The 26,528-nt window shown below is 43.8% G+C and overlaps 2 protein-coding genes across 17 annotated transcripts; one reads left to right on the top strand and one right to left on the bottom strand.

The window, feature by feature from the left end:
* Window positions 1-2: 2 nt before the first annotated feature.
* LOC110357300 (trichohyalin-like) lies at window positions 3-19,788 on the top strand. Of its 13 annotated transcripts, none has more exons than XR_010467546.1 (11): window positions 2,671-2,858; window positions 3,361-3,463; window positions 3,960-4,217; window positions 4,760-4,851; window positions 5,024-5,195; window positions 6,335-6,563; window positions 7,129-7,697; window positions 8,610-10,174; window positions 11,362-11,525; window positions 12,247-12,496; window positions 12,821-15,700. XR_010467546.1 is itself a non-coding variant. In XM_065038552.1 (7 exons), the coding sequence occupies exons 2-6, from the start codon at window positions 8,625-8,627 to the stop codon at window positions 13,043-13,045; spliced, it is 1,011 nt and encodes a 336-aa protein (XP_064894624.1). In that variant the 5' UTR covers window positions 7,512-7,697; window positions 8,610-8,624; the 3' UTR covers window positions 13,046-13,061; window positions 13,206-15,700. The 13 variants fall into 13 exon arrangements, 3 of the variants coding, with proteins under 3 accessions (XP_064894624.1, XP_064894608.1, XP_064894616.1); XR_010467541.1 differs by having other exon boundaries at window positions 5,024-5,201; XR_010467533.1 differs by lacking the exons at window positions 2,671-2,858; window positions 3,361-3,463; window positions 3,960-4,217 and adding an exon at window positions 378-600 and having other exon boundaries at window positions 5,024-5,201; window positions 8,610-8,751; window positions 10,018-10,174.
* On the bottom strand, window positions 2,858-26,528 carry ADCK2 (aarF domain containing kinase 2). 4 transcript variants are annotated; one of them, XM_065038381.1, is made up of 8 exons: window positions 25,577-26,528; window positions 24,693-24,839; window positions 23,042-23,170; window positions 22,289-22,384; window positions 19,594-19,845; window positions 18,826-18,954; window positions 18,292-18,345; window positions 2,858-3,004 (listed from the first exon to the last, which is right to left on the bottom strand). In XM_065038381.1, the coding sequence occupies exons 1-8, from the start codon at window positions 26,492-26,494 to the stop codon at window positions 2,873-2,875; spliced, it is 1,857 nt and encodes a 618-aa protein (XP_064894453.1). In that variant the 5' UTR covers window positions 26,495-26,528; the 3' UTR covers window positions 2,858-2,872. The 4 variants fall into 4 exon arrangements, with proteins under 4 accessions (XP_064894453.1, XP_064894462.1, XP_064894455.1 ...); XM_065038390.1 differs by lacking the exon at window positions 2,858-3,004 and adding an exon at window positions 5,225-5,383; XM_065038383.1 differs by lacking the exon at window positions 2,858-3,004 and adding an exon at window positions 7,458-7,590.

Genomic DNA, 26,528 nt, shown 5'->3' with positions numbered 1-26,528 from the left:
GCCCGGCGCCTACCAACTGCGGGTGCTGGGGGGGGGGACGGGACGTAGGTGTTGTCTAAAAACTGTTTGTTTTTTTTTCACTCGACACAGAGTCGAGAGATTTGTTTATCCCATGTCTGCGCAGCGCCGGGTGGTGATGTCACACGAGTAACGTTCATACATTCAGAACCCGCCTGGACGCCTCCCCGTGTAACCTCATCTAGGCGTTCCTGCTCCGGCAGGGGGATTGGACTAGATGATCGTTCGAGGTCCCTTCCAATCCCTAACATTCTGTGAGCTCGGGCCACCGTTACCGGCACTTTAACAATGACGCTTTGCCGCCCTCATTCCCATTGGCTCTTGCGACGCACCCCCCCCCCCCCCTTAAAGTGACAGCGCCCTTGCTTTTCCCTGCGCATGCGCCGTGAGAGAGGCGCATTCCGTGCGGAGGAAGGGGCCGCTCCCGCTCGAGGGCGCGTTTTTTACGAGGATTTTCGCCGTAATTGGGGCAGTTCACGCCTAGTTCAAGTGATTCCCTTTTCCCCTTCACACTTCTTGTGGTGTTTCCTCTCGGCCTTGTCCTGTTCCTCCTGCCAGGGCAACCTCGACTGTTTTACAAAGGTTGGTCAATGTCCTTTATTTCTTTAATACCTCCAACGAATTCCCCGTTTGAGACACAGATGAGTAAGTCACATTTGGAGCAAGTTTCACTTAGATCTTTTTAACCTGAATTCGCCACTTTCGGGAGGGTTGAAGACTTCCCGAAACTGCTCATTGGTTTCTTCCCATCAATATTTATCCTGTTGAGATTTTATTTTTCTCAGTGTTTTTGTAGGGAAGGTTTTCGTGTTTGATGATTTTATCTTCCTCTTGTCGTGAGCAGGAGCACCCTGGGAGATGGCATCAGAGCTATTTGCTTCGTCATGAGCCAAACCTTAAAGTGCAATACCGTGTTTTCCCTCAAAAGTAAGACCTACCTCGAAAATAAGCCCTAGCGTGATTTTTCAGGATTTTTGAGGCTGCTCAAAATATAAGCCCTACTGGAAAAATAAACCTTAGTTACAGTTCAGTTATGGTAATGTTCTGGAAGACGATGACATGACTGTATTTGAATAAATGTTGAATTTTGCTCATGAATATCAGTAAATGTAGATTGTTGTACATGAAAAAAGGAAATAGAGTCACAAGAAATTAACAATGGAATTCAGGGTTTGGAGCGCTATGGTGATGATCCAGAATGTGATAACATGACTATATTTGAATAAATGTTGATTGTGTTTTTGTTCAAGAATAAACATAGGTGGAAAAAATAACACTGAAAATCAACCCCAACGCATTTTTTGAACCAAAAATTAATATAAGACCCTGTCTTATTTTCAGGGATACAGGGTATGACTATAAGCAATGCACATGTCAATAATCATAATAATGTTACAATTATATAACAATATTACAACATGTCAATAATAATAATAATAATATTACAATTCTCCATCATTCCTCACCCTACCCCCACTGTGAAATGAAGAAATAAAATTAGCAGCAGAGTCAATTATACTGTTAAGCAGCATTCTTTATTTTATCAGCGCTGGGGATCATCCTCCATAAGCGCTCCAATGACTGGATGCTTTTGTGTTGTTTATATTCGCATAATTATTACATTTAATGTTTATAAATATATAAAGGGTGAGAGTCATGAGGATGGAGCCAGGCTCTTCTCAGTGACAACCAGTGGTAGGAAAAGGGACAATGGGTACAAACTGGAACACAGGAGGTTCCACTTGAATATGAGAAGAAGAAGCTTCTCAGTGAGGGTGCCAGAGCACTGGAACAGGCTGCCCAGGGGCTTGTGGAGTCTCCTTCTCTGGAGACATTCAAAACCCACCTGGACATGTTCCTGTGTAACCTCACCTAGGCGTTCCTGCTCCAGCAGGGGGATTGGACTAGATGATCTTTTGAGGTCCCTTCCAATCCCTGACATTCTGTGATCCTGTGTGATTCTGTGATACGCATTACCATTTTTGAAAACTTTGACACAATGCATCTATACTAAGAAATAATTGACTATGTTAGTTGTTATTGTTTAGTTTCTTACTTACAAGCCATCTATTAATTATTAGTTAAGTATAAACTAAGCACTCTGTTTTCCCTCTTGTCATGCAGAAGGATCTAAAACTTGAAAAACACCCCCTCGTTTTGCAGGTGGTCAGACAGCATTTATTATCAATTGGCTAATAATGGCTACGTTATAAAAATAACTTAATCACAGTATACATTAGTTTGGCAACTTCTCTTCAATCGGGCAAAACGCTCTTTTCGGAGGGGGTAGTGAGGAGAAGGTGGCGCCAGCTGCTTGTCTTTGAGGAGACTAAAGAAATAACCCGCATTTCTTTCCTCCCCCCCCCGCCCAGGCGGCCCAGTTGGTCCAGCCCTCAGTGCCTGGTTGCGTAGCAACGGGGCACGCGAGCTGCACCGGCCGCGGGCCCTCAGTAACGGCTGCAGGGCGGCGGGGGCGGCCGCTGTGGCGGGAGTTTAATAGGTGTTAAAATGGCACAGCCACCTGGTGAGGCGTACGCTCAGCAGCGTCGCTGAAGCAGCAGCCCGGATTCCATCCCCAAGGTTTGAAAAGGGCGTTTGAAAGTGGCATTTGAAGACCCAGCTTGCCAGTGTGTCTGTTCTCTGACGTACTCCTGGAGCAAGAGTCAGCGGAAATCTGCCAGCTTCTTGCGGGGGACAAGTTGTGTCCAGTGCATGTCGTGTGCCTTCTGGGAGATTTGGATGATCGTGAAAGAAGCAAGCAAAAGATAATGGAGAAAGTAGCCAGACAATCCGGGGGGTCCTTTCAAGCATTCAGACTTCCCACTACGGCTTCTGACAAGGTACACCACTAAGATTAGTGCACACTAATTAGTTCCTCCTGAATCTTTATTGGATGACATTCCACAAAGTAGAACTGAGGAAGATTTTCTGTGACCCTCTGGAAGGGTAGCCTTGTTTTGCCGGGCAGCTTATGAAACAAAACAATCTGTGGAGAAACGTTTAAAAATAGGTTTGGCATGTTTGTGACAGGCTATACCTGACATCCCAACCTGGCGTATCCACCCTTCTAATTGTATATTACTTGTAACTTAAATCTCAGTTTGTGGGGAAAGAGCACTTCACATATAACCTAGCAAAAGGCATCATCGCCAACACTTGGGCTCAAATTTGGGTATATCTTGGTCTAGCTCCTTGTACTTTTGCATGGACTCACCCTGTAAACTTATCTCATTGAACTTCACAAAACAGCATTTGAAAAAAAATGTCTCTCTAACAGGTAAAGGTGAAGATCCCAAAGGAAAGAACAAATGCCTTACTTTGATTTTATATTTTCTTTACTAGATGACTGGACAGCTTTGTCTACAGGCAGTGTATCCTGATTCAGAGACTTCACTGTTGTTTTACTCGTAGGTGGGGGTGGTCGAATACCATCTTTTAGATAACAGTATCCTTTAAATCTGCTACAATCCCAAACAGCTGAAGTCCTCAGCTGAAGCAGCATAGGTTTTGCATGGGTACCCTGTGGTCATCCTTGTGGTTAAGGGGTGTTAAGCTCCTTGCACTTCTGAATCTCATAACAGCCCTAATACACTTTCTGCAACAGTTTACAGGGCATAGCAGCAAACTATTCAAGCATTGTTTTCACTTAACACACAATTAATGCAACATGAGTTTATCTTTTTCCATAAAAGCTGAATGCTTTAATATAAGGTTCATAGTTTTGTTGTTGACTCCAACCCCCTTGCATTTAGCCTTTCTCCCTTCTCATAGTCCCTGGCATGTTGTTCCCTGTGTCAGTGTTCCCAAACATTTCACATTTTCCATCCTGCTCAGGCTGGATGGCTCCACTGCTGGCGTTGACCTGCAAAAGCAACTTTGTCTTCTCAGTCCTCATCTTCTTCACTTTTCCTTGACTTCATCTCCTTTTGTTGACCTTACAGCTCTTGCTTGCTTAGGGAATTTTGATGGCTGTGTGACAAGCAGGGTACAAGAGGAGACAATGCTCATGTGACAACTGGCTGCCCATCAAGTACAGTGTGAGAGCCAGGGGCAGACGAGCTGGGAGGAAGCCAGTAGGGCTGATATGTCTGCATTGCTCCTGGGGATGGGAAAAGCAGCTCCAGAACTTTCCCCCTGCCTCCTTTCTGTTCCCTGTCTCCAAGCAGCACCTCATCCTGAGAAATTGGTGTATTTTCCAGGTTTGAAACTCTCTACTAAAATTAATTAACTAAAAGGCATAAGAATTAGCAAGAAAGAAAAACTGTTCTGATTTAAGAATCACATGCTTAGTGCTTCCTTCACAGTAGAATAAAATGATGATAGTGAGATGGGTCAAAATGGATATCTACTATAGCTTTGTGTATACTTGAAACAACACATTGTCCTTTAAAGAACACATCTCATCATGATTGGAGAAACAGTGACACACTTGCTACATATCTAACAGCTGAATAGAAGACAGGTGAAACACACGGGATTTTTTATCATATAGTTATTATGTGGAGTTTTTTTTAATACTTCTACTTTCCAAGCTTGATTTCTTAAAAATCAAAAACATTTGTGATGAGCTTACAGATTAACAGCGTAACACCACAGGATATGACATAAGAATTAAAACAAAGAGAGAAGTTATATAGTGGAAAGTAAATTTCAATTTTTAAAATAATATTCCTGTTTAAGGATTTAAGTGTTCAAAAATCATCTTCATTTTCTGCTTCCATCTCCTCCTTCCTCTCTCCAGGTAAGCTCCATGTCCATCTCACACGTCCAGTGTTGTCACACAGCTAATAAAGATCCCTGTTGCTTTCTGTGGCCAAGATGTCCAGTAACTCAGTAAGTTAAAAATCTATAGATGGGTCAGAGGAAATGCAAAGAAAAAAGCTGGGAAACAAAGACAGTTATTGTGGGATGGGTGTTCCATGTGGATCTAGTTTAATTTCATTGCAGCAAGTTGCAGAAGTTCTCTTGCCAAGATCTTCATTACTTGTACTTTTGTTTTCCACAGCTTTCCTGTTTGTGCACAGAACCCAGATTTCCTTTCTATCCCCTTGATATCCTCAGCAAAAAGGAATGTCATTGATTCATGCCCAGAGGCTTCCAGTTTGGTGAGAGGGGCTCGTGTGTTGGCAAGGAGAGAAGCTGATGGCTATTACTACCTGGGCCACATTGCCCAAGAGGTGAAGGTAGCTATTTATTGGGAACTGTGGTATTTAGAGGATCTGTGTGACTTTTCCCTGTTTTTCCCATGTCTCACCAGTGCCTTGCCCTTGTTGTGGGGTGGTTCTCTGACACAACGTGCTTCATAACCAGTAATTCTATTTTCATCTGTTTCCAAGTGATGACTGGCTATTTACTGTGGGGAGTCCTGCAAGCAAAAGCATCCTGGAAATCAATCCATTTTAGTAGTTCTCATAAGCTGTTTTTCAGAGACCATCAAACAAAACAGGTTGCTTATCCCTATTGTCTACTTCTGCCCAGTCAAGCAGCAAAGTCAATTAGCTAAACAGCATAATAGTAATCCAAAATATCTGCCTCCAGGGACCACCTTCCCCCTTACTGAACTGAGAGCTTTCCTCTTTTCTCTTCCATCTATCTTTCTGGGATTTGTGAGATGATTTTGGATGACAGACAGAAGGTGTTGTGTCCCCCTCCCTGCCCCCGCAGGCTTTCTTTGAAAATCTAGTTCATTTTGCAGTTCACAGGTTAGTTAAATAGCAATGGCAGTAGAGGTGAGGATGGCTGTAAACCCCGGCGTGGGGTGGAACAGATGGGGACAGCTAATGGCACAAATTACATTAGCTGGAGTAGGAGCTGATGGCATTATTTGCGTAAGTGCAACTCATAGATTGGCAAAGAAGGCTGAGATTTTGGGTATAGATCTTCCCCACACCCATTGCTGAAGGTTAAATTTACATATTTAAATTTATGACAGTTATGACATTTTCCTGGTTTGTTATCCTTTGTTATCCCTTTTTTTTACTATGTAACAAACTGCATCAGATAGCAGTTTCTTTTGGCGACTCTTTTTCTGATGGGAGGTTTTCCTGCTAAAGTTCTGCCTTTAGTTCTTACTAAAATCCAGGTCCCAAATGCAAATAAGAGAAAGGTTGTCAGCCTACTAACCCCCAGCTTTTTAGTTACTTTTAAAGTCCAATATTGACATAGTACAGTGAAAAACCTGATAGAAGAGGAAAGCTACGTTCCCAGATCACGTTCCGTTTCCCAGGATTTCTGCCACTTCCCTCTTAGCACTTATGTTTGGCCGTTAATTGGACTCAGATGTCTGTCTTGCAAACCACATGTTTTACTCTTGTAGGGCTCCAGGGAACGCTTTTTAATTGAGTTTGACAAAATTCACGCTCTGAAAGGCAAGATACAGCTTCGCATGCAGGAAACCCCTCTCTACGACATTCTCCACTACGAAGATGCCAGGCGACAGCCTCTTGCTCCAGGAGACAGGGTCTTGGCACCATGGGAGGCCAGAGCTGAACGTTTTGGCCCAGGCACTGTGCTAAAGGTTACAGAGAACAAGGAGGCACATTTAGGTACACGGTATTTGCTTTCTTAATAGTGCTAGACTCACCACAGTTGCTGGTCTCTAGATAGAAAAGTGAATGGTCTCAGTCAAGGAGAATTCACCACCTGCAGCTTGGGTTCTCTTTGTCATCTCATTTTTTGTTGTTGTTGGCACTATGCAGCCTGTTCTTTTTTAGTGCCAGAATTAATGCAGCTCCCAGAATTGGTCTTTGCTTTGTTCTGCGAGTGGAAACTTTTAAAAAGTTGGGGGCAGAAGGGAGGCACCCTCCTAACTCAATGAGAAGAGTTTCCCTGGCCCTCATGAGTATTCACCTGATTATTTGTTAGTCAAGCTTCCAGCTTTTGCAGCGTAAAATCCTGGTGTGCTGTGACAAGCAAGAATTTTGCTCTCTGCTGTCTCTTCATAGGAAGTTTAAAAGAAGGTCAGATTTTAAACCTACAAAGAGAAATGTCTCTGAAATTGTTACAAAATTGTCTGAAACACAATCTGTTACTTTTATCTTCTGCTTTCTAAGAGATAAATCACACAGGTTAAAATGCTTCTAATATATTTGCCTTTTTTAATATGCACAGTACACAACAGAGGGGGAGTGCTTGTGAATTTCTGGAATGGGCAGACTAAAGAGGTGTCTTCTGACCAAGCTGTGTGGATTCCTCTGCCCATATGCGAACGCATCATCCTAGAACTGCAGATGCCTTTAGCAGCCAGGCAGATGGTGATAGATTCAAGCTTGGATTACCCATACATTGTCACACCAGGTTATAGAGCCTCAGGCCATTACAGACAAGGTCACTCAGACCTGGACTGCTGGCCAAGGGGTCTGTGTTCGACTCAGCCATGTGCTAAGTGCAGCTGTAGCTGTACTTCGCATCCCCACTGCTGCCTTGCAGCCTGGGAACCCACACAGCCTCCAGGGTTCAAAGTGCAGCAGGAAGATGCCTTTGTCTCAGGAACAAGCTTAACTGAAGAAGAGCTCAGCAAGAAAATAGAAGAGGAACTGTCTGAAGTGAGGATTTAATCTTCAGAAAGTGTTTCTAGAGAGGAAGAGAAAAAGGAAGATGAGAGATTGAAGACAGAAAATGTTCCAAAAGATGTTCAGTCTTGTTTGGAAAAGGAAAATGAGGTTATAGAACCTAAGAAGGTAAAAAGTGCTTCACCCTGGCTTTTCTGTTAACATGTGTTCTACTGTTTGTATAGTGCCTGCTTTGTTACCCCAAGTTTTCTGCTCTTGGTACCAAAAAATTACTGGAGGTTTTAGGCCTGACCCTTATATATACCTGCTAAAGAACTGAGAGACTTTGCTTTGTACTGTCTTCCTGATCCTTTGACTGGCGAAAGAGCTAGAAACTCTTATTGTTACTGGTTGGAGCAGACTCCTAGAATCTCTTCCATGGATGCAGAACATGAAGTGTTGCATAGCTCAGTTCCTCTACATCCTGCCTCTGCATGAAAGAGGTAAAGGCAGCAAAAAGTGTCTGACAGAAGACTTTACACCAGATAAGGGTTACAGTAAGGATTGCTCCATACCAAGGCAGTCCCTGGCATAATTCTGTTAACATATTTCTCCACCCTGTTAGATGCATCACCTCTCCCAGTCAAAGACCAAAAGAGGCTTTTGTGATCCTTGGTGGTTGATTTGGTGCTTGTGAACAGGGCACTGGATGAGGATCAGTAAGGAGGAGGGTAATGCGCACCAGCTACTGCCAAACTTTTCTCCATTGCTCTGCAAGGGTTAGAATCCTCATTTCTGCCACATGCCAGAAAAGTTACTATCTTTCAGCCAGAGTTCTCTGGCCTGATCTCTTTTGTACCAGTTTGGACCCTTCCAGGCAAATGTACTGCCAGTTTTAGTTCATTTGAAGATGCAGAGAAACCCACAAAGTGATCAAAAATCATTTTACTTAAGAGTTGTTTCTTTAGTAAAGAACTCCCCCGGATTTTTTTTATTCTTTCTTAAAGTTCAGTTGCAGTTTAAAGTCTTATGCTGTAAATTCATGAAACTAACCTATTCTTATCAGCTCTGGATTAAGATTGCATTTGTTATTATTTCTAGAGTCCTCAGAGGCAGATGGCTCATGCTATGGTTGATACTGCTGTCAACACAGACAGCTGGTTAATGGAGGCAGCTCACAAGGAAGAAGCAGACAGAAGACAGCAGGGTGCTGAAACTGAGGCCAATGTTAAACACAAACATGGTATTGAAATTGTAGCTGGTTTATCCAAATGTAAGACTTGCCACACAATATCAGTGCAGCAGGCCATCATATCCAAGATCTGTTGCCATGGTTCTTGATGTTTCAAAAGAAAATGCCGTAATGCTGCCACCATAATGTAGCCACCATAATGTGGTATCATGTGGGTATTAATGGTAGTTGTTCATCTTCTGAGTACTTTCAGATGGAAGTTGGGGGTTCTTGGCTTTTACAGGTACTGCAGTAGCAGCTTTTGGGTTTTCTTATCCTTTATCATAATGCCCACTATAAATATAAAGTCTTAAAAAATTTCCTTACTTTAAACATTAATGCGTAACATTAACTATGGCTGCCTATAGCAAAAAGGTTTCACCAGGACTGTTCTGCAGAACATTCCTCTGGGCTGAAAATGATTGCTTTATAATGTCATTGAGTAAATTTTTGTTCCCTTATCATCCAAAAGGGACTGGATCATGATTTTAATCAAATAGTTGCTGTTCTCATTTAAACTAGTTTGATGAAAATTACAGGCATTTAAATGAGGACTCTGAAAGCCTAAAGCTTTTTCCAAGTGTTATTGCTTTGCTCTGTGTCACTGCTGGCAGAGGGAGAATTAAAAGTCAAACTGGCATGCACATTTTCTCCCAGCTGGTGTTCCCGCATCATTCCATACAACAATTGCCTCTTAGGTCCATGCTATCTTTAGCAGAAAGGTGCAAGCAAACTACCTATGTTCTCAGTTACGTGAAAACTGTGTTAGCACAGTGTTGTGCTCAAGCTAATTTATCTTGTCTCTCAGCAGGATGTGCAGCTCAGGCTTTGCCTTGTCAAGAAGTTTATAATTTTTTATTGTCTTGGAGTATTGGCAGAAGAAGCTCATGTCTGTCTGTGAAATACCATGTAAACAACCCCTTAGCCTGAGTAGCTGCAAGTACCATCAGTGATCTTGTATTACCAGGCAAAACTCTGGCTTGACTGCAATGACAAGCTTGTGTTTTGAAAGCTGAGACTTGTTTTGTGGAAACTAAAAAATGTCCCATTTCTTCAGAGGAAAATGTTGGTACTAAGTTATGAAAGTCTTGCTTGAGTTTATTTCATATGAGAAGACTTTGGTTTTAATTTGCTTTCTTTTTGTAAGCTGACTATAACCTCTTATGTCCCTGCCCTAATTCATTTGAAAGGTGTTTTTGAATCCAGAGTGGCAGAAGCTCCAATCCAGTATTCCCAGAGGAGCCCTTCCCTGGGAACCAAAGCTTTGGTTCCTTTCAGGCGCCAAAGCTTCTTTGACCGAGTGAATGAATCACTAGAGAAAGACAGCCTGACCATAAAATCAGCTCTGCATGTACAGAGACCACACAGAACCTCCAGTGTGCAGGCCAGGAGATCCACAAATCTTCTACATCTTCTAAAAGACAAAAGCATTACAGTAAGTATTTGGTCCAAACTAGATTTATCTATTAGGATCAAGCGATTTGGTTATGTCATGTGAGAATATATTCTCCTTTGATCTCTTTCTCAAAGGTTTTTACTGCAACAAAAATTATGCCTGTGTAGTATAATGGTTATGGATAAATAGAAACATGAGGTTTTCACTTGGGAATTAGTGTTGTACCGGAGCAGAGAACTTCTGCTATTTTTACTTAGCACTTTTGATAAAGTGTTTTTTTTTTAGTTTAGATCTAATTTTTCTAAATAAACCTCTCAGCCAGCTCTGCTAGATAGAGGGGAAAAAATATTCCTCTTTTACAGATACTGAAAGCAAAAAAGAGAAAGCCCACATAGTCAGCTGAGTCCCATAGCAGGAAGTGCATGTTGGGGCTGAGATGGAACTTCAAGTCTCCTGATACTTAGGCCAGTCTTTTACCTGTCAGATGACACCATTTGTTCACCTGCCACCTATAAAACAGCTTTGATTCTTTCTTTGATCTCTCCTTCTGTATGTTCTTAAACACAAACCATCCACAAGGTACAGTTTTTGCAAAGATTAGCAATACACTAGAGAACAAAGTTATTTACTGCCCCATGGAAGCCATACAGATCAATTTTTTGGGATAAATCAGTCAAAATGCTTCATGAGACTGGCAGGGACATTATCTGAAGGTCCTGTAGTGTTTTCCAGATTGTGGTATTAGACATATCCTCAGGAAAGAACCATTCTGTTTTCAGAGGAGCAGCTAATGGCAGGAACGTGCTAATTGCAGCTGGGAATAGGAGAAGGCTTAATGCATTTGAGAGAGGAAAATATCTTGTGGAAACTCTGTTCTAGCCCCAAACAGCTCTAGCAGTGTAAACTGTAATGCATGTTTTAAGCACTGGCTCAATGCTGGAACAACCAGAACAGCACAGCCTACTGACATGTAAAGAACTCTTAAAATACTTGGATTTTCGGGCACCTCTGTGTTGTTTAAGCCTAATCTTTTGTACAGGCTTTACCACCATACTCAGTATTTTCATGAGTGGGAAGTGACACTGTAGTATTCATGAGGCAGTGTGGCTTCCAGAACTGGGGAGTGACATTAGAATACTAAGCTGTTCTGGTTTTGTAGGTTTACAGTTTGCATTAGAAAAACATACTGATGAGATTAAGGGTTTGGTTTGCTTTTCCTCTCTTAGAAATCGATCCTTCATGGTGCATCTCAGGATAGATGGAAAGAGATGGACTTCAACAGAGCCAAGATTGAGCACAAAAGGTGGCAAGAGGAACAGAGGCAGCTGAAGAGGGAGCAGCAGCAAGAGGCAGATGGCATCCGAAGCCAGCTGCGCAGGGACAACCAGAGGTAATACCTAGGAGTTAACTGGGTTTTGTGGTAAATGTCGGAAGGCTGGTAATGTCCACTCTCTGGTGCTCTCGTTCAGTCTCTGAACATCACACATTGTGCCTTTTGATAGCCTCTGTGGAGTGCTCATGGTGGCTTGCTAATGGAAATAAAATCAATGCTAGACGTATGGGCGTGTGGGTACGTATGGATTCATCGCCTTTAGTGTTACCTCCAAGGGCAGAGTCTTTTCAACCTCATCCTCAGACCCAAAGTCCTTTTTCCTCCCAAAGCTCTAGTCTCTGCCTCTGACCTTATAGCCCACTTAAGCTTAGCAGGTCCTTGCCCCCATGACCCATCTCCTTCCATTTCTCCTGTTGCCCGTGTGACTCCCACCACAAATACACATAACCATCCAGTTGTCCAAATTAGTCCTATGGCCCTGCCTGCACAATCCATTTCCTTGGTTCCTGGTCATCAGGGCTGAGAACTCACAGCCGCACCAGGTTATGCAGTCAGGTGAACAGATGACTGCAGTTAGCTGACATCAGGCATCGGCCCATTCAGGGGTTTTCCACCTCTGTTCAGGACACAGGTTTAATTCTCATAACCTAACAAAAAGTCCTGGAATATTAACTGAGCACAGATTGCCAGAATATCTGTTCTGGCACTGTCTGCACTGTCTTTTTGTGTTATTGTTATTTTTCTCTGAGAAACTTGAGAAATTTTGTTTTGGAAACAGGCAGCGATTGCATCAGAGAACATTGCAAGGGCTGGAGAAACAGCTTGAGCACACAGACAGAGCTTTGCAGCACCTGGCACTGCTCCAGGCTGCTGGGACAGAGAGGAGCAGGAAGGAATCCTTCTTGCAAGAGGAGGAGAAGAGAAAAGCAAGTCAGAGGCTGCAGTTCTTAAAGGCACAGAGTTTGCAAAAGGAGGAGTTGCAAGCACAACGCAATGAAAGGAGCTTTGAACAAGAGAAAGAAAGGCTGGTAAGGGCAATTTCAGAAATGTTTTTCCCATACTACCGTGTTTTCAGCAGTGGCACCATCCAGAGTATTTCTCTTTCACCTGTTTTATATCCAATATAATTATATCATTTAGAGATTCATGAATGGTAACATTTTTTTGATGCATGTATAAAGCTGAAAGATGGGAAGTAAAATTCTCCATCTCTGTGACTGAAAGTCTTTCTGCACGCAAGGAATGAATTTCTATAGATTATAACAACTTCTGAATTCTGCCAGTGGTAACTGTGCATAAAATTCAGCATGCAGGCTGGCTATACAATTGTAAATGTCTTTATTTTTATGCAGGATTTTCTCAGGAGCAGAATGCAGTCACGGCAGGAAGTGTTGAAACAAGAATCACAGGAGATGGACAGGCAACAAAAACAGCACCAGGCTGCCAAAGAAAGAAAGTTCCAGAGCAGAGACCGTTCACGCCAGAAGGTGGAAAAAGAAGGCCAAAAACTCTGTGACCTCCAGCAGTATCTCAGAGAACAGAATCTTTTGATGCTCAGGGCATCGGTGCTGGCATAAGGAAGCTGCAGAGTGGGTAAGCAGCCCCTTGAGCAGTTTCACAGACCTGCTCTGGGTCTTGTAGGTGTGAGTCAGCATGCTGGAGCTTGGGTGCTTGAGTGCAGTTGTGACAAGTGAAATTATGATTTTGGAGAATTCTTTAATCCCCCTTTCATTGCAGGCAGTGTGCATTTTCACTGCTTCATCCTTACATGCCTTTGTTTCTGGAGCTGCTATAATAGTCCAGCTATGTCAAGTGAAATGGTGGAAGCACAGGCACAGGCAAATCAAATACAGGCCTGAAAAGGCTTCCACAGCTGAATTCTGGGAACTTCCTGTGTTTCTTGCAGAGCAGTGCCAGAAAATAATTTCTTCAAGGTCAAGGAAGTGCAGTTGTGTGATGCTGTCACATGATTTACCTTGCTATGTTAACCTTACATGAAATATGGGAAAGGAGAGCTGAATAACAGCTGGATGTTAAAAACCAAACAAACAAACTGCAGCAATGATAATGTATGTGCTAAAATACAATGTAAATTATCTTCTGCGATTTCCACTATTAACCACTGACTCTTGCAAGTGTCCCGTGGCACGCTGAGTTGCAGAGATCCATGACACGATTGTGGTACTTCCTGCCAAAACTGCTGTAGGGGCAGAGCAGGGATCCAGTGACATGAGAGGTGCTTCAGAAAACCTGAGAAGACAGCATGGAACCCTCCAGCCTGGGCTTCAGGTTAAGTGCGGATCTTCTGCTGTCAAGGCATATGTACTGTATGTAATATGTAAATGTTTGTTCTGTGAAATACCTGTATTTGGAGAGCCACCAAACCCAGTGGTGGACTTGGGGGGTCTGTTTTGCTTACAGGCTTTGAGGTTGGCAGTCTCCAAAAGCAGGTAACCTTATGTCAGCAAGATAGATACCCCAATGTCTTTGCAGGTAAGGTTCCTGGTCAGGCTAAACATACTTTTTGTTCACCATGAATAAAGGATGACAATGCTCAAAGACAAATGAATTGGTAACTTGACAGTTAAATTGTTCAAGAAACCAAGGTAGCCAGTAGTACTGTAAGAGGAGAAAAGTTCACCATGCAGGCTGTAGAGTAAAACATAGTAACCACCTGGAGTCCTCCATGCAACTTGATCATGACTCCTCTGATTTTATAAGTGCATTACTGATTTTCCTTAATGAAGCCTGTGGTGTCAGCCACTCCTGTGGACAAGCTACAGGCTTCTCCCCTCTGCTGAAAGAAGACAGTAAGGCACATCAACAGACAGTTTTTTCCAACAGGAGAGGTTTGGTGGTTGTGGTTTTTTTTATGAACTATACTCTGACAAGTGGAGGTGCCTTCTTTCACAAGGGAGAGGAAAGGGTTACACTTGTCGGATCTTGAAGTGCTGCCCCTCTTCCTCGTACCATCAGAGGTACAAAATACAGTAGCTTTGGGTAGCCAGAAATTTAATTGTTCTTTTCACAGCGGTATTTAAAGAGAATGGACATGGCACAATTTTTGCTGGAACACTCAGAGCTATAATATATTGCAGGGTGTTCTTATTTTACAAATTTTATCCTAAAATATATATATAATATTTGAGATACCTTCTTTTAAGCAATACCTAAAATGAAACTAGATACAAAACTTAAATGTTGTTGCCTGACATTCTGTGTACACTTAGAAACATGTTACACATTTTCTGGCACACCACTGAGCAAAAAGCAGAAGTTGTGTAAAAATTCACCCCTTTTACAGGAACATAGCACCAGTGACAGCAGCATTTAAAAAAAATAATAAAATAAACTTCTAAAAGTGAGAGCATTTGAAATTCTGCCAAATCTTCTCAGTGGCCAGCAGTTTCTTAGCATTAAGTCTCAGCCTGTGTTCCTCCAGAGAGAACTGAGAGGCCATACCTTCAGCTTTCCTCAGAAAGACAGTTAAGTCTCTCATTCAGGTATTTACAAACTATTCTAAGGCCTTGATAGCTAAAAAGAGTATTTTTAACTTTAAGATCCATAATATGCATGAGCTATCCTGAGACTTCTGTTAAAAAAAAAAAAAAAAAACAGGGGAAAAGGAAAGAAAGATGAACCTGTATATAATGTGAAGGCTTTGAAGTTTGGGGTTTTTTGTTTAAATTAAGGTCTGAAAAAATTATAACTTGCTGCATATATGGAAACTACACATGAAGCACAGTTTTGCATTTTAGACACGGAATTCTATCATTTGTTTTAAGCTCAGTTTAGCCCCTGGAAAAGTTGGCTGAAATTTGCTCAGGAAGAACACGGGTGGCTGCACCCAAGACGTGCGTGACTGATGGCCTGGGCCCAGGCTCTACAAGCTGCAGGGGGCTATGCCAGGTCTGTCTACCCCCCCAGCTGGGTGGAAATGGGAGGGGGCACACACGCTACTGAGGGAAAGTGGGTGCTGGCAGCACATGGAGGTTTTCCTTAATGTAAACTTTGGGGGTTGCTTGTGTTCCTTACTACTTTGAATTCTCTGTTACATGAAATCATGTGCTAGTTAGGACAACAGTATACTTGGTTATTAGTTTAAAGTCAGCTTACAGAAACAAGCCTAAACTTAAAAGATATGCAACTCTATTGCTGCTTTTATCCTTAAGCATTTGTAAATGGAATATGTGATGACTAAAGTACATGAAATATATTGAGCAGAATCTAAACTTTGTTTTCAGACTTCATTTATATGTCATTAATCATCACTTTATAATCACCATAAAAGAGCAGATTGTCTGCTTCTATACTTTCTCGTTATTGCTTGATCATCTGAAAACAGATCACTGCAGCCACCCTGTGCTGCTGCAGTTTCACATGCAGCAGATCTGGGAGTGTATTTAGTATTATAGTATTTCAAATCATTCATATTCATTAGAATACAGCCATAAAGTAATTTTAATACTGCTATTAAAATAATTGACTGTAAAAGCCATGTATGATCTAGCTTTTTTGCAGGCTTTGTTTAATTTTAAACATTCACAATGTGTTTTCCATCCTTTAGGAAAATACTTGGACTCCTTGTTTTGCAAACTACTGGAAACAAACTCCAAGCATTGGCATATTAGTTCAGGTTTTGAGTTGACATGAGGAGCAGGGGGGAGTGTAGTAGGAAGTAAGCAACACAGAAGAAACAAAAAACAAAAACACTTTTTTAAGCTTCAGGAAAACAAACAAACAAAATGTAAGACCAGTACAAATATTCCCAGAAAGTTGTTTTTTATTATGGAATTTGATTTTCTGCCTAGGCAAGTATTTTCTTTTGCCGTTTATAATCCAAATTCCTATAGTATTGTGCTAGAGTACAGAAGTTTGGAAAAAAAAACCAACTGACTGGTCTGTTTTTATCATCCCAAATGACTAAGAACAGATCACTCCATGCAGGATCTCAGGACTCTTCTACAATAAAAGTAGAAGTTAAAAGTACAAAAGAGAAAAAGGTTTATTGGCTTTTTTCAGTCAGAATTAGTTGCCTAGGTGGTAGTAGAACATAATTTCTCGTATCACAGTGGCAAAAAAAAAAAATCAGTAAATTAAATATTTAACTTGATATATTTCAAAACAGACTTGATCAATGAACATCCTTTTAAAGACTTTTAGACAAGTAAGTTTGCTTTTCTCATCAGGCTGCAGTGATCTTGTGCACCTGAACTACATGATATGTTTCTTTAAAAACTACCAGAGCACATTAGCTCTCAGAACTATGCAATGAGTCAGAACTCTTCAATTGTGCAAAGCCTTCCTGGTTTCTGGAACAGTCCTTCTAATCATCCCACACCTGGTGTTTGGCTAAAACAACTAAAGGCAGCATTAATGGAGAGCGACCACTGCATGGCATGTCCCCAAGACACACGTGACTTCTCACTTTCAGCTTCTTTCTCTTGTCAGCTCACAGACTGTATGGGTAACCCTGCATGGCGAGAGGGCAGCAGCCACAGGAGTCTATTTGAGGACAGAAGCTGCAGTTTTGATGAGCAGTGGTTTAGCTGCCTCTAGGATGTCCAGTTCAGGGTCCAGTGAACGACCAAGACCTTCCAGAACCATGATGGCAAAGATGATGGAAGCAAAATTGCTCTCGAGCTTCACCTAGAACCACAAGAGACTACATGGACCTCATTTTTTTCTGAGCCCATTCTACAGAGGTACCAGCATTGGCCAAGCTGAGAGGGAAGAGGCAGAGGAAAGCATACACACATCTGAAACTATACTGCAACTTGAAGTTTCAGAACTCACTGAAATGCAGCTGCAGGCCCAAAAAGAAGGCAGCAGTTTCAGGGTAAATGCCCTAAGGGAACCCATGAGCTTGTTTTTCAGTTCCAAGAAGGGGATTGGGATTTTTTCCCTTCCATAATGGAACAGCAAGAGCTTAGGAGAGCTAATCGTTGACAGCGTAGTTGTAAGCTGCAGTAATATCCAATATATTGTATAAGGGGGAGCTCACCTTCTGTGTAGCCACAAAAGACCCTCACAGATCACAGAGGAAACGATCCTCTGCTCTGCATGTGAACAAACTATTGCTCACTTTCCAGCCAGGTGCCAGGATTGTTTCAAGGCATACCAGGGCATTAAGAATTCAAAGAATTGGGATGACTTGCTTTTTAAGGGCCTAAATTACATTTCATGTTATTAAAAACCAGCCTTAATGACAAAAACCTCTAAGGAATGTTTGGATGGACCTTTCCTTTGAAGGCTAGGCAGGCTTGTAGCTGACAACCTGTTCAGGCTACCCTAGCTCCATTGATTTTCAAAGTTGTTAGCGACCATTGAAACTTGTTCCCCAAATACAATCAGTTATAAGAAGGAATCTGTTCTGTGAACAACTCTTCACTTTCGAGCATGCTAACTAACCAGTAAAATGGTGCAGTGCTTTTACATAACCCCATACTGAGAAAGCGGTCCAGGAAAGAAAGCACATAAAGATGTACAAGAGGAACATATATTGCTGCCTTCAATTTCTGCTTCTAAGGAACTATTCAAAACGATAGGAAAAACTATGCATTACAGAATTAATCCTATTGGTAAATAATGTCAACTATTAAATGCAGTATTAAGACAAACCCCAACAAAACAGAAACTGATCTTGGTAGGGTGTGTTAAGGCCCAAGAAACAGCAACCCCGCCACACCTGGATGCATTTCTACACTCCCCCTCCTAGCGGTTTGTTTCAGCAGTCCTCTTTGCCAGCCCTTCATGTTCCCCGTAGTTCTCTCTCCCCAGATGAACTTTCTACTATTGAGGGCAGACAGTGATAGGGCCTCACCTTATGGGTCATCAATAGTTTAAAGACATTGGAGAGGAGATTTGCCACTTGAAGCTGGAATACAAAAGGAGAAGTTAACAACTGATCAAAAAAATCACTTGTCAAGAAGAACAAGCTGTGTGAGTGTCAGGCAGGATTCTTCTAAGTGTTTGTTAGCATTTGGCTCTGGTGGTAGAAAAAGATTACTGGACCAACATCAAGGTATGATCCCCCTCACCCTGCCCTGGATAAAGAGTTCAGCTGTGACCCACGGTTCTGCTTACCTGCCAGCCCAGAAAGGTTGAGAATGTCTGACCTCACAGCAACACACAATATGCGTTAATTTGCTCAATACCACCACACTACATTCTCTGAAGTGCCCAGGCTGGCCTTAGCTAACAGGATGCAAGTGGTAAGATCAGGCTCAGCAGCCTCTCACAGGGAGTACTGGTTGGTGGTGCTGATGAGATCAGAGCAGCCTTTCCACATGGATCATTCTGAAAGCCAAGTTGCACAGAATTACAGGTAAGTGAGTGTGTGACACAGTGCACTTGCCTTTCCTAGGGCAATGGTGTTCCCCCGGACCTTGGTCACTAGTTCCGCCATCTCAGCTTTGAATTGTTCAATATCCTGGCACTGGTTTGCACGGGCGTGATGAAGGATCAGTTCTGCCACTCTTTCCCCCTGTGAAAAAAGTTGGAAAACAGAGTCAAAACTTGATCACTGATACCATCAGGCCTACAAGGAGCTGCACATCGTTGTCCCTAGAAGGCCTCTGCTGCAGAAGTCTCTGGAGGAGACACACTGCAGGGAGAACTCCCAGGGCCATGTTTTCCCATTCCAACAACAGAGACCCAACCTGTACCCATTTTGCTTCCTCTTCTCTACAGATGCTGACACAACAGCAAAATGGAGGATGTCATATGGGCTTTCCAGCAGCAAGGCTGCAGAAGGCAATGTGTGTGGAAGACCAAGATGTTAATGCCTTCTCTTCTCTAGCAAAATCTGGCAGATTCTGCAAGAGGCTCTGAAATGTAAGCAGCTCCCAGGCAGTCCTAACCTGCATCAGAAGCACTATTAGCCAGGGACTGGCAGCCTATGCTTCCCATTTAACACCTTCCATGTCTTGGGCCACGGAAATCCCTCCACGCTGGCAGCCTCCTTGCTTTAGCTGAACATCTTATCTCTGTGTCTGATATAGGTTCCATGCTAGCAAGTCTCCTCTCCCCTCTCAGGGAGGATTGTAAGTAGAGAGAAAATGATAAGTTCACCATCAGATTCTTCATCTGTCTTCCTTCCCCAGCCCCACAGCAGAGGCCTCACCTGGCCCTGGACCACAGCTGTGAAAACCGCCCGGAAGTTCTGCAGGTCAGTGCTCTGCAGCTCCGCCACAATCCCCGCGTCCAGCAGCACCAGGCAGAGCCGCCTGAGGGGTGGCTGCACTTCCACCACGAGCGTGTCACACAGATCCACAATGGCTGTCTGCTCCTTGCAGCTGGTACCAAGGTGGGCCGTGCCTTGAACCAGGATGTTCCCAGGGTGCAGGTCAGCATGGACAAAGTTGTCAACAAAGACCTAGAGGATGGACAAGTCTTAGAGCAGCCTGTTCCAATCAAACATGCCCACAACAATACTCCCAGGTAAATAGGACCATGAAGATGATGAGAGGGCTGGAACACCTCTCCTGTGAGGACAGGCTGAGAAAGTTGGGGTTGTTCAGCCTGGAGAAGAGAAGGCTCCAGGAAGACCTTATTGTGGCCTTTCAGTAGTTAAAAGCAGCCTGAAAGAAAGATGGGGACAGACTCTTTAGCAGGGCCTTTTGTGGTAGGACAAGGGTTAATGGTTTTAAACTAAAGGAGGGGAGATTCAGTCCAGACATGAGGAAGACATGTTTTACAATGCGGGTGGTGAAACACTGGCCCAAGTTGCCCAGAGAGGTGGTAGATGCCCCATCCCTGGAGACATTCAAGGCTGGGCTGGACGGTGCTCTGAGCAACCTGATGTATTTGAAGATGTCCCTGTTCATGGCAGGGGGTTGGACTAGATGACCTTTGAAGGTCCCTTCCAGCCCAAACTGTTCTATGATATAGCAGAGGTTCATTTCTGATCTGTTCCCTGTCATTACCAGTGTGCATCACATTGGCAGCAGCAGCACAGCAAATGGCTTCTGCTGGAGACTAGCTGTCCTGAAATGGCACGGGTGCTGCTCACTCTGGGGGTGTCATCAGAGCTGTGTGAAGCAATCCTCTGTGTTTCCTAAACATCAGGTCAGGCAGCCACGAGTCCCAGCAGGGACCAGTAGTGCTCTTCGGCAATTAACTCTAAACTGGGGGCATGCTGGTGAGTCTTGGCAAAGTAATGCAGTAATAGGCCATTTGCAATTCAGTGGCCTGGGTTTTAGTGAATGGTTAAGTTTGCCTCGTCTGGGACATCAACCCACATTATAATTGTATTGAAAATGGAAACGAGGAAACAAATGTACGTAGCACTTCTCTGCCTCTGCTAGCAGTTAGTAGCAGAAAGGACAAGCAAGATAGCAAGCACAAGGTAGTACTTCCTCATTAACCCTCCTAACCATGTGGGACTGCAGGACTTCCTGCCCCAAGGAGGTTTTCTTTGCCTTTCATGGATTAATCCTACAAATTTGTCCAATTGTCACATAAATAATTAGAGCTGTGTGAAAAACAAATTATTTTTTTTTAGGTGTTATATGAAAAAATGACCTCTGACAATCCTTGTTGTTCTGAGAAACCATATACAATAGATCCATACTCACTCTCATGCACTCATGACTGCATATCTCTCTGTCATAAGCTACTGATTTCTCTGCTTTCCAGAATTGTGTCCAAATTATTTCACCATTTCAGTAGGGAAGCCACTCCACACCTGTAATCATTCCATCTGCCTTCCTCCGCACCTCTTTTAGCTCTATTACAGCCCTTGAAATGGAGGGTTCTGGACAGCGAGGGACTAGAACTGCACAGAGTATTAAGAAACAGGTATTTGTTTTACTTACAGCCATAATGTTGTTTCTTTGCTCTTTAATTCTTTTCTACTCTTAAAATTTCAGAGTTTTGCTTTGCTCCCAACCATTGAATCCAATGTTAGCATAAATCTATTAATAGTTCTACCATTGCTTTTCTTAGTTTTAAAAGCTATTTCAGAGTCTGTCATACTGCACAGAGTCAGAACTGCAGGCCTCACCATTGCCCTAGCATGATGTTGCAGTTATCAACTGAATTTCATCTCACACTTACTGCCCACACATTCAATACCGTGAGGTACTTATGCAACTCTTTGCTGCTAGTTCTCACAGCTCCTCACAAACCAATTGTGTCACCTCCCAATTTCCCTTTCCAGATCATTTCTGACTATTTCGATCACAAAAGAGCTGCACAGTCAGAAGCTGAATCTGGACAGGTTTGTTTTCTTTACCCCGTATTCTTCCTTATAAAAGGTAGTTTTGTAGGAGGAGACCAATAAATTAAGAAACTAGCTAGCTGCTTTCCCCATGAGTTGCATCCATAGTCTCTGCAAAGACCATGATATTTGCTAATTACATTGCACTTTATAGCATTTGGCCAATATGTGAATATTCATTACATGGATTAGTGGGTTTCCTAAGCAATGCACTAATCAAGTTGCATAGGAAGACCCTACTGTGTGCAAGCAGACCACTCTTCTGCAGTGGAAGAAGCTCCACGTCAAAGTCTACAGCAATGGTTTATCTAGCCCAGGCTTTACTCAAGATTTTGTTACATGGCACACAAAGTATACACCTTCGCTCTGCCAGTTCAGGAGCTGCACAGTGCCCTGGCAGCCTAAGTCCTGTGTTACTGAACGATACCTGGCACCCAGGTGCTGGCTTCAAAAGGCTCAACTTTATGTTTGAGTCCACAGGGAGAAGGGTAGGAGTTGTGGTAAGCAAAAAGGTTCTCTCTTTAGCCATATTATTAACCCAGCTGAATAGCTTCTGCAGGAAAACAAGCTTCACTTCCATCCTCAGCCAAGTGCCTACCATCTTTAGCAGCATGTCCATGCCCATCTTTGCAAGCCTCTGCCTCAGCTCCGTGGCAATCTCGGCGTGCAGGTAGTGCGAAATAGGCTCACTCTCCTGAAATAAACACAGAGCTGGGGTCAAGCACACCCTGTGTCCCACCTTCAACAGCACCATTACCTAGGTGCCCAGAGTTGAGGGAAGGCAATAAGAACACCCTAGAAGGGACCTGCTCAGTAGAGGCTGTACCTACTGCAATGGAGAACATGAGAGAAGCAAGGGATTGTTCTTTGGCAAGAGGGTGTGATATAGCCTGGGGCAGAAATACTCTTGCCAGCATCACATGCATGAAAACTAAGGCTGAGAGAAGCTCTGGCCTGTGACTCAAACATCAACAAGGGAAGTGAGGCAAGCATCAGAAATTGTCAGATTGCTGAGCTCCTTGCTCTGACCCACCACAGAGGAGAGTTGTAAGGTGGTGTTGGTTTGCAAAGCACAGGCAAGCACATGGTGTCTGGACACACTGCTGGTCTGCTTGATGTCAGGCCAAGCGTTCACTTCTGTATGGAGCTGCCTGCCACCTGTCTTCTGGGATGCACTGTTTACAAACAAAGAGAGTGGAAGAGACACTGAGGAAGGACACCAATCTCTTTAAGCAAGTAGGAGAAAAAGCATCCTTCTATCTCTGATTGCTCCTCAAAAACTCCTCCTTGGCATGTTCTCCTAAGGGCCTTCTCCCTGTTAACCACCACTCCCAGACCCTGCAATTCTTACCTCAAATGTTTCCACTAGGACATCTGTTGTTACCAAAGGCCAAAGGGGAATTGGGAACTTCACAAAATCGACATCTAGGAAATTTTGTCGGAAGCGCTCCAGATTTCTGGCTTCGTAGCGTAAGTCAATCTCAAGGGAGAGAAACAGAAAGGAGTTTGGGAATTAGATGGAAGTAGAATCAGATCTTCAGGATCCTGTATGAGGATGTGAATGTAAAGAGCAATACTCAATACCAACAAAACTGGTCAGAAAACCAGAATGATAACAAAATGCAGTGGTGCTGCTTACATGCTTATAGCTTTCCTGATGGAAGAGCAGAGTAACAGACTGGGTAACAAATGGCCCACAGCCCACCACCTTTGAAATACAGGTTACTTTTACTACGGGCACAATGCCTCAAAAAGACCAGGACTGCACTATTTTCAAAGGTAAGACAGATCCTGAACCAAATTTTACTGTCCAAAGGGCAGGGTGGGCACACAGTCAGGCTAGAAGAACTGTAGCCCTAGCCTCACTTTACAGATAAACAGCCATAGCAGGAAGAAATATAGCGTAACACACACAAAATAATGCACTCTGCAAAGCCCTGGCCCCAGCTCTTCAGTGATGCAGGGCCTTGACACAAGGGCATCTCTCCTGCCCATTCTTTTACCACCTTCTGTCCACTGCTGCTGCTCAAGGAGGCAGGATGGAGGATAACCTTGCCTCACCTCCTTTATCTGGCAATGGGATATATCCCAGGAATATTTCTTGTTCTTTCAAAGAGAAACCAAATGATGACAGGCCTATCAGATGCTCTCCTAATACTCAGTCTTCAGAGTACACACCAAAAGCTCTGCAGAACTAAACTGGTACCAGTGACCTCGAGTCACACCTGAATACAGTCAACAGTTTACAACATGGATTTACTGTTTAGATTTTTTGCAATAGTGGAAAATTACGGCTTTCAAAAGCTTATAACAAACTTCAGACTTCTGCAATCTAGACAGAAAAATGAATTTAGCAGATAAGTTTGGCAGTAAGGACATTTCAGGACTATGTTTTTAGAAGACATGAGTGAATCAGGACATGTTTTCTGATCTATTAGTAAAGCTTAACTTTACCAATACCATCTGTCTGATGACAATACAATTTAGAATGTATTATTAACTTATGTAAAAATATATTAGTTATGCCAAGATATATACTTCAGTGCTAACAAACGTGACCAGCGAGTACAGATTACAAACATATCTGTAGGATTAAAGAGGAAACACGCATCTGAAAACTTGTTTGGAGAGATTTTTTTCCTAAGGAGAGGTCTCTCATCAGTGTTCATCCTTCACAATGCTGCACAAAGGACTGTGACTATGACTAGCTAGCCGTTCATGCTGTTCACTAGAAAACATAATTAAAGTCTAAAAAATATTTTCAAATCTAGTAAAGATTGTTTATTTTTGTCATTGCTTTGCTTTTTTAGTATCAGAATATAAGCTTTTCTACAGTAACACTGCATGACTGATTAAAGACTTACTAGTCTTGAGTCTAGAGACCAAGCAAGCCTTCATCTAACCTTTTAAAATGTGGCAGTATGAACAGGGCTAGAATCAGCCACTAGCAAGACAAAGGGCAGTCTTGTTCCAGTACACGTGGACCATGGCATGGCACACACCTGCTGAATCATAAGCTTTTCAAACTCCTCCACAATCTCTGTCAAACTGAGCCACTTGAATCCAGGGAGAAGTCCAATGATGTGGCTACCCATCTTCATAAGAAACAGATCCATCTGGACTTGGTGGACCAGCCCGGGGTGCAGGACCTGCACAAGAACAAATGGTGGCAAGATCAGCACCTCAAACAGCGTGAAAAGGACAGTCCCATTTCAATCAGCTCAAGTGACACATTCCAAATAGACAGAACTGACCTTACTAGACTGGGAGCTAACAAAGCTTCCCCAGCTAGTCCTCAGAAGAATTCACATTTTGCCATGAATTAAGTTGAAAAGAAACATTTTATAGTTGTCAAACGGAATATATCTGTGCTGGAGACTACAGTCTCACCCAATGGCATTTTCCAATGCTTTCACACTCCCATCCTCTCTCCACCATGTAGTACTGACTAGTACCTGGAGCAGCTCAAATAGAAGATTTCTTTAAATAAATTTTCCTGGAAAGAACGTATATGTTCCAGATTTCTTCATGTGAGCAAAGAAAGGATTTCGTTTTCTGGAAGGTGAAACCAAGCTTAATGTTCATTCTTTTAATGCAAACTGGGCCCTTACAAGCATTTCTAGTATCCACATGCCAGGTCAAACGGTGCCACAGGCAGTATGCGTACTCCAGCTCCGTGGGCTGGGAAGAGCTGGGGCCACAGCAAGTCTGGATTGCAGGTGACTGGAACCAAAGCACTGAGAAAAGACACCAAGGGTGATGAGCATCCCTTCTCTCACTCTGCCTGGCCCTTGCCAGCTACTCATCTTCATGGGAATTAAATTCTGATCCACCCCATCTAACACGCTCCATTTTCACACATCTACCAGTCAGATGTACAACTTACTTTAATGGCTACAGGCGTGAGGTGTCTGGCTGATAAAGGATTTGCTTTCAGGAGTGGTTTGGCCATCTGCTCCATAGCAGGTGTCCCATTCACAGGACTCTCCCTGGAGCAGTCTGCTGGGCTCAGCTCCTCACTGCTCCTCTCAACCCACATCTCCTTGCTCTTCCACCTCTTCAGCCACCTGAGGAGGCCTCTAAAGCTTGACACTTCCCACGCTTCAAAAGTAGACCGTAACTTTGAGCGTCGTGCTAGCTCCTTGGCTTGGGAGCCGGTGATAGCCGTGAGGTCAGCATAGGCTTTATACACCTGGGCAACACAGCCCGAGCCAACCGGCTCCTGGCTTTGGAACTTCAGGATGCCTGTCCAGTCCTCACCAAAGGCTTTCCTGAGGAGCTCATCTGTGTGGGCCCACGGGTGTGGGCTCACCTCAACGTGCAGCTTGGAAAATTCATCACAGAAGGCCTCGGAGAAGAGGTCCCTCCGGGTGCTGGCCCACTGGCCCAGCTTGACACAGGTGGGGCCAGCTGCCTCGGCTGCCCTTCGCAGCAGCCGCAGCCACACGGCGCCCAGGCCAGGCCACAGGCGGCTCAGCGGGTAGAGCAACAGCAGGGGGCCAAAGCGCAGCAGCAACCCGCAAGCCCGCAGACCTAACCGGAGCGCCAGACCCAAGCGCCACAGCAACCTCCGGGGCGGCCGCTCCGGGCCGCGCTCCCCCACCCACACCGGTCCCCGCTGTCCCGGTCTCTCCTTCCAGCCAGTCCCAGCGGGCACCGCCAAGGCCACCGCGACCCAGCGCCCGGCACGCCGCCCACCGCGCCCCGCCGTCGCCCAACCACACAGCGCCCCCCTCGCCCCGGCGGCCCGCCCGAGCAGGGGACGCGGGAGCGGCAGCAGCCGCACAGCGCCGCCCACCACCATCACCCACCCGCCGCCGTTACCGGCCGGTAACGGC

Source organism: Columba livia, chromosome 1 (assembly GCF_036013475.1).
Source record: "Columba livia isolate bColLiv1 breed racing homer chromosome 1, bColLiv1.pat.W.v2, whole genome shotgun sequence".
Classification (NCBI taxonomy): Eukaryota; Metazoa; Chordata; class Aves; order Columbiformes; family Columbidae; genus Columba; species Columba livia.
The sequence above is the reverse complement of the archived record's forward strand: the minus strand, read 5'-3'. Positions and strand labels throughout refer to the sequence as shown.

Bases quoted from the DNA above. Each gene is read 5' to 3' on its own strand.
- LOC110357300 (XM_065038552.1), top strand. From the start codon at position 8,625: ATGGCTCATGCTATGGTTGATACTGCTGTCAACACAGACAGCTGGTTA. The intron at 11,526-12,246 runs GTAATACCTAGG...TTTTGGAAACAG, and splicing joins CTGCGCAGGGACAACCAGAG to GCAGCGATTGCATCAGAGAA. The intron at 12,497-12,820 runs GTAAGGGCAATT...ATTTTTATGCAG, and splicing joins AACAAGAGAAAGAAAGGCTG to GATTTTCTCAGGAGCAGAAT.
- ADCK2 (XM_065038372.1), bottom strand. From the start codon at position 26,494: ATGGTGGTGGGCGGCGCTGTGCGGCTGCTGCCGCTCCCGCGTCCCCTG. The intron at 24,840-25,576 runs GTAAGTTGTACA...GTTCTTGTGCAG, and splicing joins TCACGCCTGTAGCCATTAAA to GTCCTGCACCCCGGGCTGGT. The intron at 23,171-24,692 runs GTGTGTGCCATG...CTCTCCCTTGAG, and splicing joins AAAAGCTTATGATTCAGCAG to ATTGACTTACGCTACGAAGC.